Source organism: Nilaparvata lugens, chromosome 10 (genome assembly GCF_014356525.2).
Source record: "Nilaparvata lugens isolate BPH chromosome 10, ASM1435652v1, whole genome shotgun sequence".
NCBI classification, from domain to species: domain Eukaryota; kingdom Metazoa; phylum Arthropoda; class Insecta; order Hemiptera; family Delphacidae; genus Nilaparvata; species Nilaparvata lugens.
The window spans coordinates 10,765,345-10,781,637 of record NC_052513.1 but is presented as its reverse complement, the minus strand read 5'-3'; the positions used below and the strand labels follow the sequence as shown (position 1 = coordinate 10,781,637).

The following is a 16,293-nucleotide window of genomic DNA, read 5'->3' as shown; positions in this document are numbered from 1 at the left end:
CATCATCTCTACCACTACTATCACATAGTTGTGAGTTGGAGTTGGAGTGGTTGAGGTTATGAATCAACAACTCTCTTCAGAAAGCTGTTTGTTATTTAACCCAATTACGGCGCCCGGCGCTGGGTGAGTGACTGACTCAGGAAGGAAGTAGTCCTACTTTGACGCTACAGTCAAACTGTCAGCATTCCTTTTCAACACTATCAATTGCTTCCCGTTCAAACAATGCTGACAGTCCACAGTGAATCCACCAGTCATCAACCGTTTGCAGCACGCTCCGCTTTGCTTTGATAATACGATTCGTCACCAAATATTCGTTTCCGTGAACTGTGGTTCAATAATATCTGCGTATATTGGTCGCAACCAACCTATAAACCGGACTAAACATAATTAAAACTACACGGAACAATCGTAATTAATGCTGCAGAACTGTTATCAGCCCCAAGAGATCTGGAAATCAGAGTTTCTTGCAAAATCAACAGGATGGTCTTTGATATTATCGTAAATGAAAATGGAAATGAGAAAATCATCAATTATTGAAAAGTGATTTTGAAGAATACTACTCTTTCTTATAGAAAAATTTTCAATTAATTAGCAATTCCATTCATACTTTGAAGCATTATTATTAGCATTATTTTACTGATGAATTTCCGTGATTTATTGTTCTATTTCTGTCTTTAACTAACTTCAATTGATTGAGACTGGAATAAAATATTTAAAAAAAAGTAAAAAGATAAATATTTGAAAATAATGTGAGAAATCCTTTTTATTTAAAAAAGAGAAATCAGAGTTTCTTGGGAATTCAACAGGATGGTCTTTGATATTATCGTAAATGAAAATGAAGATAAGAAAAATCATTAATCATTGAAAAGTTATTTTGAAGAATACTACTCTTCCTTATAGAACAATTTTCAATTAATTAGCAATTCCATTCATACTTTGAAGCATTATTATTAGCATTATTTTACTGATGAATTTCCGTGATTTATTGTTTTATTTCTGTCTTTAACTAACTTCAATTGATTGAGACTGGAATAAAATATTTAAAAAAAAGTAAAAAAGAGAAATATTTGAAATTAAGTGAGAAATCCTTTTTATTTAAAAAAGAGAAATCAGAGTTTCTTGGAAAATCAACAGGATTGTCTTTGATATTATCGTAAATGAAAATGGAGATAAGAAAAATCATTAATCATTGAAAAGTTATTTTGAATAATACTACTCTTTCTTATAGAACAATTTTCAATTAATTAGCAATTCCATTCATACTTTGGAGCTCCTTTATTAGCATTATTTTACTGATGATTTTTTGTTTTATTTCTGTCTTCGACTAACTCAATTGATTGAGATGGAAATAAAATATTATTAACAATGTAAAATATTTCAATTCCCGTAATAATAATTCCTATACTGACAATCTTCCCTTGTTCTTCAACTCGTGTTATTTCTGCCATATCAGTAAGATAGTGTTCCTTTTTTCCTTGAATTTCAAAACATCAGCTTCTCTTATCGTTTGATCTAGCTCCAGTCCCACCAAATTCATATTATCTTCCAATATTAGCATATATTGAACATTTTTCACATTATTGCCTGTCTGTGTTATATGACTCGTGACGTGTGTCGAGTTGACGTGCCTTGAATCACGTTAGACATCTCGAGTTTGTTGTTGACAGAATTTGGGAAAATCAACAACTTACCGATTAACCTAAAAACTTCTAACAGAAAGCTTGAAACATCTGGATTGTTCTGATTTAGTTTGTTTACCAGAAACCACTTAATAGGTGATCAATCCCAAGTCAATAACAATAAAAGATGATGGATGGGTCCTAAATCTATCCAGAATTTGAAACAAAGAACAAAAATATTATCTAGTGACTAGGGAAGATAAAAGTTAGGAAATAATGGAATATTTTTTCAACATCCAGTATTTCAGAGCGTCAGTTCTGGGTTTTATTATTTTGACAAGAATCTCCGTAGCTGAATATTATTCCCATATAAATTTATTGTTCTATTTCTATTCTTCGTTCTCATTGATGGGAGGGAGTTTATTTATCCATGGCAGGACAAGATGTAGTTTTTCACGTTTCTGCTACCTTTTTACGTTTTTTACCTTTCTCATCATCTATACTCGTATTCTCTATCTCATTCTTCTTCTTTTTCTTCTCTTTCCACATGCACATCTACATTAGCACGTGCTTCTACATAATGCAGTCTATCGTTTAAGCAGAGCACAGACTCCATTGTAGTGATTAATTGGAAAACGATGCACCAATAATATGAGTTCAATAGGTACAGTTATCTAGCCATTAGAGCACCTGGATTGAATAGAAGTTCAACTATCAACTTGCAGTTTGACAATCAGGATTGTTCCAAAAATCGATTGACTGACTTTTGAGATTGGTAGAGAACAGTGTCAGAAGGCCACTGTACTTTGAGAGAGACTATTTTTACGAGTCGGGCTATTACGCTCGGAGCACGGGGCGAGTTCCACTTAACTTGTGATTGTTTTGCTGTGTATAGATCATCCCGAAATAGTTTCTGGCTTCGATAAAAATTTAAGTTTAGATCAAGGCAGCTTAGAGACTACACTAATGAGGATCGCCTCTCCCACCGAAAAATAAAAATAATCCACTTGTTTTAGGATTGGTAGTAAATCAAAGGGATCGATTCTTTAATGTTTCAGATCCATTACTAATAGGTTTCTGTAATATTCTCACCCTTCTGAGTGTATCATTCAAGTTTCGTGGTAAATATATTGTCTGCTCGGTTTGAAATCTTTGAGACAACTGGACAAATAGAAAATTTTATTTCCTAATCTTCCTCTATGAGAATCTCTTTCAAATTATATCGTCTTTGTCTTAGACTTAGATTTGTCCAAGTCTTAGTGTTTACTAGCCTTAAACCATGTTGAAATCAGTCCCAAGTTCTCCCTTATTGATATTTTAGTTAAAATTTCATAAACCAACAAAAGATTCCATATTTGCAATCTCTGCATGGAAGTCAATCACTAAAATAAATTTTGTATCATAATAAAAACGTTTTATACTGTCAATTTAAATGACACATATATTTCCGTCATTTTCTATTACACAATACTATTTTTATTGTGTTTATATAATACAGTATTGATATCCTCTGAATGTGTTACGACACAGGATTATCTCCACATATGAAAATACTCAACACAATCTAGTCAATAAAAATAATTATGTGCACTTTTATCCAGGCTCTTCATGCGTATTCAGTTGCGCAGGCTGCGTCTCTTCCCAATTATAGGCGACTCTATTGCCTCAATTACCAATTATCAGTATCTGTATATTGCGTATTTAAATATAGATGGATTGATATGGTGGTGGTTCGCAAATGGCAGCTGATATTGGGATTTCAGTGCGCGCACGCGTATGTGTGCGTGTGTGCGCGCGTTCAAGGAATTGTTCATTGCAAGAGTTCATCGTCCAGGTGACCCCAATCTCTTCTCGATCAATAGCTGCCCCCTCTCTCTCACTCCAAGATCCCCCACCCCACCGCCACAGCTGTCACAAGTAGTTGGCCTCACCAGCCTTTCTCTCACTCTCTCTCAGCCCGATCTCGTCACTGCTTCTCACTCTGGAATCATTTCCACACCAGGGCATGGACAGCAGCGGTCGTTAGCCCCGTTGCACTAGTTTGACATTGCTCTCCCTCGGCTCTGTTTACCAACTATTGTAAAACTTCACAAATCTGCCTTCCAGTTGAGAATCCAGTTGGAAAACTAGGAAAAATAATTCTTGGGGATGTACAAATAACATTTCTTGCTCCTCAACTCTATCATCTGATACTGATAGTAAAACTAATTATCGATGATTTAAATACATAATACTCTCCTCTCCTACCCCAAACTATTATCATTCCACTTTTTTAACTAAACTTTTTATTGAGATTTCATTGAAAGCTCTTCATTTTCACTCTTTATTCAAAAGTTTCCCATTATATCTCCTTCAATAATATTAAAATTGTAAGATTTCTCATGATTTTTTTATAAGTATTATGAAAAACAAAATTTAAAAATCAAGTAATCAGTGTTACTTTATAAAATTCTCGTAGAATACTCTTTCAAATTAGAACGGCAAGTTATCAATAATAGATTTACAAATAATAAATCCCTTAATCATTTTTCACCCATTCATATAATTCCACTTCCATTTCATTGCTACTTTGAGTGTAGTAGGTAGCCTATTGCTATTTTTAAAAACAATTTTCTTAATTAGCATTCGTATTGGAGTCTACGTGCCTGATTCGCTGAATGTTGTTACAGCACAGATCATTCACCCCTTCTTATAAATTATGCAGTTTGTTGAAGACAATCCATTGACAGACGTTTGGTTGAACGAAGGGGTGTGGGGGTGTCCTGTGACTGTGACGACAACCCTGATTGGCTGGCTTCCTTCACTTATACAAAGCTGGGAAATTTATTTTCAAAGGAAATATTTATGCAGAATACTAGTGCTCTGGGAGCGTTGACCCTTTATGATTATAAAAACACATCAGTCGTAGAGATAGTTCGTTGTCAAGATTGAGATCTGTGGCTCACGTGTTATTGACTTGTCACCATTTTTTGTGTCCAATTGTTAATTTAAAATGACTTGGTTGCGTAAACACTGAGAAGCCAATTTGTTGTTGACTATTTATGAGGTTACACGCTTACAAATTATTTCAAATACAAAATGGGAACACTTGTTTAGAGGCAATAAATTCATATAATTTAATTCACATACAATAGTGGTAATTCTCCAACTTTATTATAGATATTTGTATTTTCATCTCTTTGTGAAGCTAAATTGTTTTCGACTGAATATCACTAGATTCATTGTAAGCATCAATATGTTCAATCAATAATTTTGTAATTAGATCACGATTGTAAATTTAATAACGAATAAATTTAAATTAGATCACGAATTATTAAAATTTAATAACGAAACATGACAATCATAGTGTCATGATCAGTTGAAATATAGACTATTCCACTATGATCGATTATTTCTCCTATCAAATTATAAAACCAACTAGGTGAATTAATGGACTTGATACTCAGTTATTTCGAATTGAATGTCATTAAATCCACTCTCAATTACTCCACAGACAGCTCCTATCAAACATTGTGTCTAAATTATTGAAATAAACATGATCTGTAGGACTAATTATAATAATAACAACGAAATGAAATAGAAAGGGGAGAGAATTTATGAAATAGATAAGGGGAGAGAATACTTTAGAAAGGGGAGAGAATTTGTTCTGTAATTGAAGACGAACGCAATGAGATCTTGAAATTGAAAGCTGCAGTATTGCATTCCAGACTGCAACCAGCTTGCATTGCGTGGCCTAATTAGTGAAAAATTCTCCAGTGAATCGAACTTGTGCCCAATTTTGCCTCTTCCCACACAGTCGGGGTCTATGAACTGTATGGTTTCCCAACCACTGCTGAATGCTGAAGAGTGAGCCCAGACAACCAGCATCTGGTTGCTATATCTCTCTCGTTTCCATAGTTTCTCTCTCATTCTGATTCTCACCTTGTGCTCTTTGCTTGTTTTACCTAACCGTCAGGCCATGTGTAGTAACCGCGCTGCAATACGCCGCGTTTACTTTCACTGAGGCTGACTGCTTTGCCGCGGGTCAAACTAGACGCTTTGCCAACTGCTCGACAAACTTTGCAGTTTCGCTTCCAAATACCCTCAGGATATTCCAGTTCATTTATTTATCCTTAAACAATAATTATTACAATGTATTTGCTGTGTATAGATCGTTTATCTCATTCTCAATACAGCCACCACTGGAATAATGGCCCATTCAATATCGGTTGTATAATATCTGGAAGTCTATTGTCGATAGCAACAATGTAGTAAATGTTGCTGATCGATTTTGTTGTCTCAATGAATCAATATATTTTTCCGGATTTCAAATAGTTGTTATTTATTTTTTGTAATTAAAGGAAATTGAGGTAGCCCAGAGAATATCAATAGGATAATGTAGAAAACTATGATAATCTTGGCTACCCTAGCTAAGAGATTCGCTGGGAAAGGATATGAAAGCTAATAAAATCATTAGCCTACTGAGTTGCATTGATTTAAAATTATTTTCATTTGGAAAATGTTAGATTCTGTTTCTGAAAAATTAGGTTCAGTTTGAAGTAGAGCCGAGACTCTTGTTACTGTATTTGGTTCCAAATACACTGTACTACTTTGAATCTGGACTATGGCATTACGGCTTATTAATAAGAAGTTTAATAGTGGCAACCACAAATTCCGCATTATACTTTAAAATGTGCTAACTGTTCGTTTCCGAATGAATTCAATCATGACATCGAATTTAAAACCGATCAAATCTAGTCTATATTAATCACCGTATTTTCATAGGCGATTAACGTATGACAAAGAAACAACTTATGATTATGCAAAACGTCTATCGTCATGTTTTTCGTAGTGTGTATTTCAGAGGCCTATTTGTTGTATCTGTTGATTCGACATTATTTTAAGCGTTTAAGTCAACGACACTAAATTGGGTCAAAACGCTTTTTTACAAAATCCGAAACGCGAGATAAGGACAAATGTATAAAAACACGCCGCCTAATCTCGCCACCATTACTCTAATAAAATTTTCCTAATCTTCAACTGATATAGCATAATAATTACTGTTGGTTTTGATTAGTTCAATATTGTGACTCTGTCCCACTTGATAGCAGATAACTATAGGCGCTTTTTCATAACACTTCCACTGATAATAATTGTATCACATTTGAGGCCTAACGCTAAATTTTATCATCATGTCTGAAAAAACTTTGATGAGTGTTGTAATGTATTTTGTCATGATTTAGCAATCCCATCTATGTTTATACACTCCAATGTTCAATACATTGTTCAAGTATATTTCTCTCCATTTTATTCTTAATTCCAAAAATCAATTTCTATGAATAGCAATCTCAATCCACCGGCTAAGATTTACAGAATTTGTAGAATAATATACTTTGTCTTGTTCAAGTAATGTTTACTTTGTCACTTCATCAACATATAATGTAGTATATAGTAAAAAATGTATATTCAATTGAATGCAACTTGAAATGAGAATATTTATTTTTCTATCGATCACTCAATCGACTTCTTCCTTTTCCTTTCAATTATTTATGGATTTGTAGTCTCTGTGAGCAAGAGTTTTGTGGAAGAGTGTAAATCAAGTATATTTGAAATTTGTGATTATGAATGCATTCTTCATGAAACTCAATAAAGACAAGCAGTCAGTCTCTCATTGATATTTTTTTCTTAATAAAATAAGGCTAATAAATAAATGAATATAGAGAAAAAAATCCTCAGATCAGTCTCATATTTTCTGAGGGGTTGTGATGAAATTCATTGATGACTGAAGCCAAGGCATGATAGTTCGGCGTGAGGGACATTTTGAAAGTGCACTTCTAGCCGAAATAGGGACAGAGTTCATTGAACTCTGGGGCTGACCTGAATTCGGAGCGCCTCTGACTGTTACGGTGTCCATAGGTTTTTCCATTAGCTACTATTTCCATAAGCTGGCTAGTACTAACTTGGGCCGATATAAATATACAAACCCAGTTATTGGAGGCCATTGAACTGGTTTTGTGGCGTGTACGTATGGCAATATCACGTGGTTTCATTCACTCAATTACATTTATGATTCATAATTAATCATGCTCCTTGCAAATGTGATAGTTACACACACATTTCATGAGAATATCGTACTTTCAATATTGTATGACAAGTTGATTGACTCATGTCAATTTTGTGATATTTAGGAAATACTTTTGTAACATGAAGGGGAATATTCCGGAGTATCTGGAAAAACACTTGATCGAAAAACTTTACTCATGCTCGCGAACAGACGAAAGTCTTGCGAGCTACACATTCTTTTGTACACTTTATTTATTTTGTATTTTTGTGTATTTAAACTATGTAAAATGTGCAAAGAATGAATAAATTGAAATTGAAAAAAATGTAATAAAAAATAAAATTGGATCATAATTAATAAAATGCGATTTTGCGTTTTGTGTATCCCACTTCCTACTGGAATGCGAATTCGATAAATAATTGGTTTCGGCTATTCCCTTATTCCGTAATGCTAGTTGCATTACGCATAACTATACAAGTCTACTTCTAGACAGTTCATTATTCTCAAAAAAATGCTGGATTCACAGTTTTCCCCCGGAATGAGGCGAAAGGCAATTGACTGGTTCCATTTGAACACAAAAACAATAATTGCATGTAGTTCTGAATGGATTCACAATTATTATTATTATGATGTATCTACGAAATATCAGTTAGCTTTAAAGTGGCACTACTGGAAATGATCAAGGGAACTTAATACCTCTAGATGTGTGCCCATTTAAATATTTCATATACAGGAGTTATATTGATTAATATATACCTCGAGATATGTGGTCATTGAAATATTTCATAAATACAGAAGTTATATTAATCAGATAATCACATATATTAAGCTATCAATGGTTAACATAATTAAAAACTGAGAAATAATTCACGACCTAGATCTAGGGTGATTCCTCAGTAGCTATTTGCATTCATTGCTTTACTCCGCTTAATGCCTGTTGATCGTATTAATCACTACTGTATTAATATTGAAATTCGAAAGTAGTTCTCCTACACCTATTCGAAATTCTTCGAAACTTGAAGGAAAGTCGGGTCAATGTACCACACCACATCACATTTTCAAAATCATTAATATTAAATCTGTTTTGCAATTACTTTACTACCAGAAAGTAAATTTTTAGTGGACTTGTTGTTGAGCAAGCCTAGGCGCCTGCCTTCACTATTCAAGTACATGCAGTACTAGTCTGGCTACCAGCCATATTAGTAAGGTTATTTCACTTTATTATAATCACCAAGAGAAAAGTTCGTTCAACTCAGTGGTCTGTTTTTCTTTTCTTTCTATCATCGGTCGGTCTGTAATCATAGTAGCTGGCGTAACGATTTAGTGAGTGTGTGTGTGTGTGTGCGTTATATCTGGACTTATTCGCTGTCGTTGATCTATCCGGTGGTGGGATATTTAGGTGGCAGCGACCCGGATTGCGGGGTACGGGTGTGGGGGAGGCTTTTCGTTTGTTGAACTGTCGGTCGGTTTAGGCAAGAATTGTTGGAAGGGGTTGAGGGGCGCGAGGGAGAGGGGGTACTCTCGCTTTCGGGTCGAGCGAGAGGGTCTTCGACCTGAAATGAGGTCAGCAGCGGCGCGGCCTCACTGTGCAGCCCAGGCCCAGGTCTCACATCACTCCAGTCTTGAACTCGGTCCCAGATAGTTCTGTGCGTCTCCTACAAACCAAACGCTTTGTATCTCCATTTAATGTCTTCAACTTACAAGTTTGTGGAACTACTGCTCAAGGGTAGTGAGTGATTATCTCTGCTCCAAGACATTTGGATATTAACTCATTGTTTGTGTGATTGTTCTCGGGAAAAATTATCGTTGTTATCATAGTGTCGTTCTACTGAGCCCCAAACAATTTCAGTTGAGTTGTGGGCTATGGGATGTGTTTCGACAGCGAATAGCTCGGAAACCGACTGCAGTATGGCTCCGACTTGCCTGACCAACTCGGCTGCGGCCAATGTGGTCATCAGCGAGGCCCTTCTCAAAGTACACAACGACAAAGACTCCATCATAGAATCTTGTTTGCACTCAGACGATGAGAGCTATGTTAGTGGTGATGAAAACTCTGAAAACGTTGAGATGTGTGAAGGTGGTGGATTGGACTCGTGCACCAATGGTGTTTCGTCTTGTTGCCAGGGCTTCTTCAGACGCAGCATCCAGCAGAAGATCCAGTACCGACCGTGCACCAAGAACCAGCAGTGCTCCATCCTGAGGATCAACCGCAACCGGTGCCAGTACTGTAGGCTCAAGAAGTGCATCGCTGTCGGCATGAGTCGAGATGGTGAGTCACCAACTATTTAACCACTTTTCCAATATCAATTCACAACCACTTTCAGGAAGCCCTACCACAGTATTGTTTATTTTTCTAATTTTAGCAAATAATTTTATTAAAAAAGGTTTCTCTCAGATTCCAGAATAAAAAAAATCTATTGAAAACTCCAGACTAATAAATTTTATCTCCAGGTGTGTATTTAATATCTCCATATAACAGTGAACTTGAAGAATTATTCCAGATATTCTAAATTCTACTTAATGATCTTAATAAATTTTATCTCCAGGTGTGTATTTAATATCTCAATAGAAATTAATCAGTAGCAATTTCTCAAAAAAATTTGGCTATACGCTATTAATTCTTTAGAAGGTTTCACGATTCTATTCTTTTGTGTTGAGTCTTTTGTTGTAGTAGTGTCGAGCATAGTTTCTATAGCGATCTAATTTCCATTAGTTAAACTGTGTGTTGGTGACATACTTCTAGGATATATTTCTCAACCAGTGTCCCTTGAACATACCGTGGGCGAGTACGCGTATGAGAGAGAGAGCGACAAAGTCGATACGAGAAGAGAGAGAGACAAAATTAAGTTACTTGAAAGTTACCGAATTGCACTACGTAAGGTTACCTCTGTGTTACGAGATCTCTGTGTTGTACAGTTGGTTTAGTGCAGTTTTCGCTAGGGAGGGGGTTGGTGGGGTAATGTTATGGAGAATCTCGGTCAATGAACTCTGGCTGGGTCGCTCTCTCGGGGATCCCCCTCCATCTACTCCAAACTGCATAACTCGGTCTCCTTTCCACTACGTCACTCATCTAACGTCATTATGCAACTCAACCAGTCCTGTTTCGAGTAACTTCGTCACAATTTTTCTTTCAACTCCATTTTTATCTCTCTCTTCATATTATTTTTCCAAAATAGGCACACAATTAGTATTGGGAAAACTGAATAAATCCAATTTCTCAAACAAGATATAAGCATAGCGATAGATAACAGATTATAAGCATAGAGAAAAGATCGAATATTATGCTATCTTTTATCTATGATATCAGTTGGTAACCTTTTCCATTGGTATCTCTTCTATTGACAGGTTTTCCCGGTGTAATTCCCCGTTTAGTTAAAACAGTTTTTATTCATTAAAAAATATAATTTGTATCTTCGTTTGTACTTTACCAACTGCTCGGTAAAAGCTAATTGTGACAGAGCATAAATCTATGGTAATCCTCCGAGATTTGCAGTCGAATAAGAATACTTCATAAATATTTCTTCAATTTATTACCATTAGTACATAATGATTACGTAATATCTGAGCTCCAGCACTCTTACAAATCTTTAAGCTGCTTAAAGTATAATGTATTCAAATTATACTGAATATTCCATCCCTTGAAACTCCACTGCTCCAGTCCCATCCCATATCTTGATCTCAGTCAACAATGAACAAAGTATTCCTAATTTGAATTTGAAATTAGTCCCAATACCATGTTGGTTTTATTTGCATTGCAAATTGCTTAAATGATTATACCATTGGTGTTTACCATTAGAATGATGATGGAACAGTATTCAAGTGATGACATTCATACATTTAAAACCCCAAGTTGATTGAGGAAAATTTATTTTGAGCTATTGATAGATTCTTGAGCTCCCTCCTAAGTATCGTCTCAATAGTATATTTGAAATACCATCAACACTTCTATTAATCAAGAAAGTTTCTAAAATAAAATCCCGACAAGTTCATAGTTGTGAACATAATTTTAAGCTCCAATAGAATTCATTCAATCAATTCCCTTCCCAAATAGAACTATTCCATTTTCCTTTGTGTTGTGTTCACTTGTTCAGTAGCTCAGCCCAGCGTTGCAACGCGAAGCAACGCAAGGACGTTTTGTATCAAACGATTGCTCTCCGACGAGAGCTGCCATCTAGCGACAGAGTGTGGAACTACAACGGCGGGAAAAATATGGCGCGCTGTAGTAGTTCCTGGCTCTGCCGCTAGGTGTCGCAGGCTGTTATATTTCTCAGTGAAGCTTGGTTCAATGAACTTTCCTGGGTCGGTCATTCACCCTTTCTATTCTCGCTGGCTGTTGTGAAGTTGTGGTGAAGTAATCTCATTCCGGCCAGTTTATTTTCACTGTTCGAAACTTGATAGTTGTTCGAGCTTCGGTTTGGTGGTGAAACCATTATTCGAGCTATGGACAATTATTACTCAACTTGGTCTAGATTTTGAAAAATCTCTGATATTACCAATAGAGTAGAAATTGCTTTGAAAACTATTATTACTTCACTGCTACTCTTAATACTGGAATGAATACTGGGTACTGGAATTGTCCAATAAATACAATAGTTTCATGAAGTAAAGTATATCAATTTGGATTAATATAGTAACAATACCATTTTTTACATTGGGAAATGCTTATTAATTATGTCAATTACAACAGCAACAGTTATATCAATTGAAACAATAAAAAACATTTCCCTTCTGCTTTCTTTAAAAACTTTTCTTAATTTGAATCAATATACTTAATTGAGATGAACGACTATTGAAATGTTCATGGTACGTTTTCGTAAGTAAACCCTTACGATAAAGTATTAGATTACCAAATAATAGTCTAGTGAACATCATGTAAGAAGCACTTCTAAAGTATGTTGTTGCAAATCGATTACAATACAAGAGATGAAAATCAACTGAATTCATTGGATAGGATCTGAAAAGCTTTTTTTACGAAAGTGTCTAAATCCGTAACCCGAGAATATTAACTCCTGATGTGATTTTTTTATTGTAACCTACCATTATAACATTAAAAACTACAGAAAAAACGTTTTGAGTTGCAGTAGGACTTTACAGTTAGTTAAGAGGATGAGATTCGTGCTGTTAATGATGATTACTGGTGGCTAACTATAGGCTACAGACCGATATAAGTCCTTATTTAGTGAAAGTGTTACCAGCATAGGCCAATCCGCTCTAATCACTCTCTTCACTTCCTGTTGTGAAAGTGTTCGAGAATGTTCTGCTGTTCTTTCTCTGCAGTTACAAAACGGTCTCTCTCATTCTCCTTCTATTTCTTCTCTATTTTTCTATTTAAAACATCTGAAACAAATATTTGGGAAAAATCACATCTTATCCCTGATATTTATTTGTTGATTTAAGACTTGTTACTGTTAATGTATGATTTCCTAACACTATGCTTCAATCAGGATATCAGGGGTCATTCACCTCCAACATTGGATTGACCTATTTTGAGACGATATCCACAACTGAATGCCTACATAGAAGGATACCTATAGACCCAATATATTAATATTTATAAATTATTAATAATTAATATCTACTTTCCAAATAATGTTGTGGGAGTAGCTTTAATAATTACAATCGGTTGTAATAATTAACTCTCATTCTCAATTTGATTAGATAATTTTCAACTCTGATTGGGCAAGATTTATTGGTAGAAATTAGTATGATTCGATTCAAAATAAATTACCTCAAGTCACTGGATGTATTGTTCACCATTGGAGATTAATAATATGAATTACCTCTCATATAAATCATCTCTTCAAATTCCTTGTGTAAAAGAGCTGCAGTTACAATTTGAAACATTTCTCCAATTCCCATTTCAGATCTTAGTTCTAAGGTTTTGGGTTCTTACTTTATCCCCAACACAAAACAAAAGTTTGGTTCACTTATCTATCATGAAATCCACATCTAACAGAATTGCATCCAATTTTAATTACAAGTTTCATTTGGCTGCACATGGAGTCGTGTTTTTCTCAACATTGTCAAAGAAGGTGAAAGTGAAATCGACGCCATCTTGTTTCGAGAGGCAGTTACAATTTCATAGCTGGTAATCACGACAGTCCAACTGACCTTCTCAGCCATGGAATGAGAAAATGTTTACCTGGTGGTAGGTACATCTTAACCTACTTTCGGGGCACAGCGTACAACGAACTCTAGACCGCGTTTCACTTTCACTAGTTTCACTATCGTTTGGTTTGTTTCTCTCTCTTTCTAGCTCCATCTTCTGTCTCACTCATTTGCCTTTCGTTTTCACCTCATACGAGAATGAAAGTGGAATTGCACACTGTTGTAGTAGAAATTTTCCTGTCTGTCGATTTAAGAGATTTGCTTCAATGATCGTTTCACTTTCCAAGTCGCGCGATGATTCGAGATTTCTTCAGATTTCAAATCATTCTTCATTAAAGAAAGTTCTAGACTTCATATCAACCACCACTCATAAATAGTCTGCTAAACGAGACTTCAAATGTCTCTGGGAAATACTATTCTTTTCAAATAATTATTCAAATGAGTAGCATTATCTGCTCAATATAGAACTATTCAACTATATAACAGATAATAAAATCGCAATTATATAATGTACCAATATTGATTGAATCCATAGTTATCATTATCCAAATAATCATTTCCGTTATAAATGTGATTCATCTCCCAACAATGCCTTTGATTTTGATCATGAATATCCTACTTACATTCTTATAAATATTTTATTCAATTATCAACTATAACGGTTCTCCATTATCAAATTAATCACATTGTAACTGTAATTTCTTATCAAGGACCTTGAGTTTTCTGAAATTTAAATCGATAAATTTTGTTGTACGTGTATTTAAAGAGGTACCATGAAGGCTATCATGACTTGGTTACATAGAAAAAATCCTTGCTAGTTGATTCAGTCGTGATTGAAACATCAACGGGAAATTTCTCGGGAGGACACCGTTGTAGAACTGGTGAAATATGGGAAAATCGTTTAGGTTAAATTATAAATGTTTCGTAGCCGGAAAAGGAAGTTAACATGAAATTAATGGAAGAGAGGTCGTGGCTTTTTTCGTAGGATGTATTTGAGTTGGCCACTCGGAGCAAGGACGATATTAGAATGCAACCTTTCAGTTCGCGCCAAAACCAAGAGCAACCTGAAGGTCTTCAATTGATCAAATGCTGTTTCGAGGTGAGGATTTGAACTTCCACTGTGGTGATCATTGTCCAGAACACGGCAGGCTATTTTTCATTGAGGTAGTAATGGCTGCACACAAGAACGGAAGTGGTCTTAGAAGGTCGTTGAACTTCCTTGAGGTGTGTAGTAGTAGTAGTAGTACTCTTGTCACACGGCCATTCATGAAGGCGTGATCTTGAAGTCACTTATCCAGTTCCAACAAGAGTAAAACGTACTCTAATCAAACTTCCTCTCGATGTATTATGCTTTTGGAAATATATCTTCAATTTCTCAAGTAATTCGGTCTCAATGAAGATCTTTACTGCCATTTGTATACAGTATTTGTGAATAGAAGTTTATGACTCAATTCACAATATCTTATTCTATCTCATTACTATCTTTCTCAAAAGTTTTCCTCCAATAATAAACCACTGAAGTCAAATTTGACTAACAAGAATGTTACTGCACTGACACTGAATTTCCAGAAATGTGTATTTGAAAAGCTCTGATAAACCTTGTTCATGAAATTAATAATTCCAGTATACTTTTATGCCTGATAAAATTTTGGTGAGGACTTGTTCAAGAGAATAATCACCATAAAGTACGTAACTTGTGTGGAATTATCTCATAATCGTGGATAAATCAATGAAATGCTCTACGTTCCTATTGTTCCTAACAAAGACTGTGATCAATAAAGTTGTGTGGAATAATGTGTCAGATTCACCTGTTCAACATAACTGATCACTCTTCAAGATTTATTAATAGGGTATTAGCATGAATAAATGATAAAGCATTGAAGCAAACCCACGTGAAGTTGACGTAGCTTCGTCAAAAAGCAACGTGTGGAAACGGGCTCAGTAGCATAGCATAGCACTTGCCTTGACGTGCAATGAGACTGTTTTAGCTCGATGAGAAGGAGGGAGTGATGATGACTAGAAAGAGGAAGGGCGCAATGTAGGTCGTCTTCTTCGAAGGCAAGTTCAAGGTTGTGGTGGTGGGGGTACCTACTGTTCTGAGCTCGCGCCGAGAGTCAGTCTCTCACGGGCAAGTGAACAGTGCGGTTGAGTGTATGTCGCTCGCAACCGGCTTCAGTCTTTAGTCGTTCTGTTCTCCGATTTTCCAACTCTTGTGATTACGTGTGACATACTATGAGTGGTTCTTTATTAATTCACCAACAGTTACTAGTAATGTGCTTACAAAATGGGACGTTTTGACAGTGAGAATTGTGTTGAAACAATGTGTTGTTGTTCAGTGCCCTCTTGGAAAATATCTCGAGTGTAATATTTTCTTGTGATCTAGTGTGTTTCTGGTGTCTCAGTTACCATAACTTGAACCACTACCTCCAAGTGTTGTGTTACCAAAGTTAGCCAACAAGCTAACTCAGTTATCATAAACTGCGTTCATAAGGATACTACGAACTTCTATTGTTTCCTAGTCTTGGA

At 35.5% G+C, this 16,293-nt stretch overlaps 1 protein-coding gene across 1 annotated transcript in view; it reads left to right on the top strand.

The window, feature by feature from the left end:
* Positions 1 to 16,293, top strand: part of LOC111055059 (nuclear hormone receptor E75) — a 103,094-nt gene that overhangs the window by 71,375 nt on the left and 15,426 nt on the right. Inside the window, exon 3 of the mRNA XM_039436271.1 lies at positions 9,784 to 9,928. Within this exon, the coding sequence (XP_039292205.1) occupies positions 9,784 to 9,928 (145 nt within the window). The remainder of the gene's footprint in view (positions 1 to 9,783; positions 9,929 to 16,293) is intronic.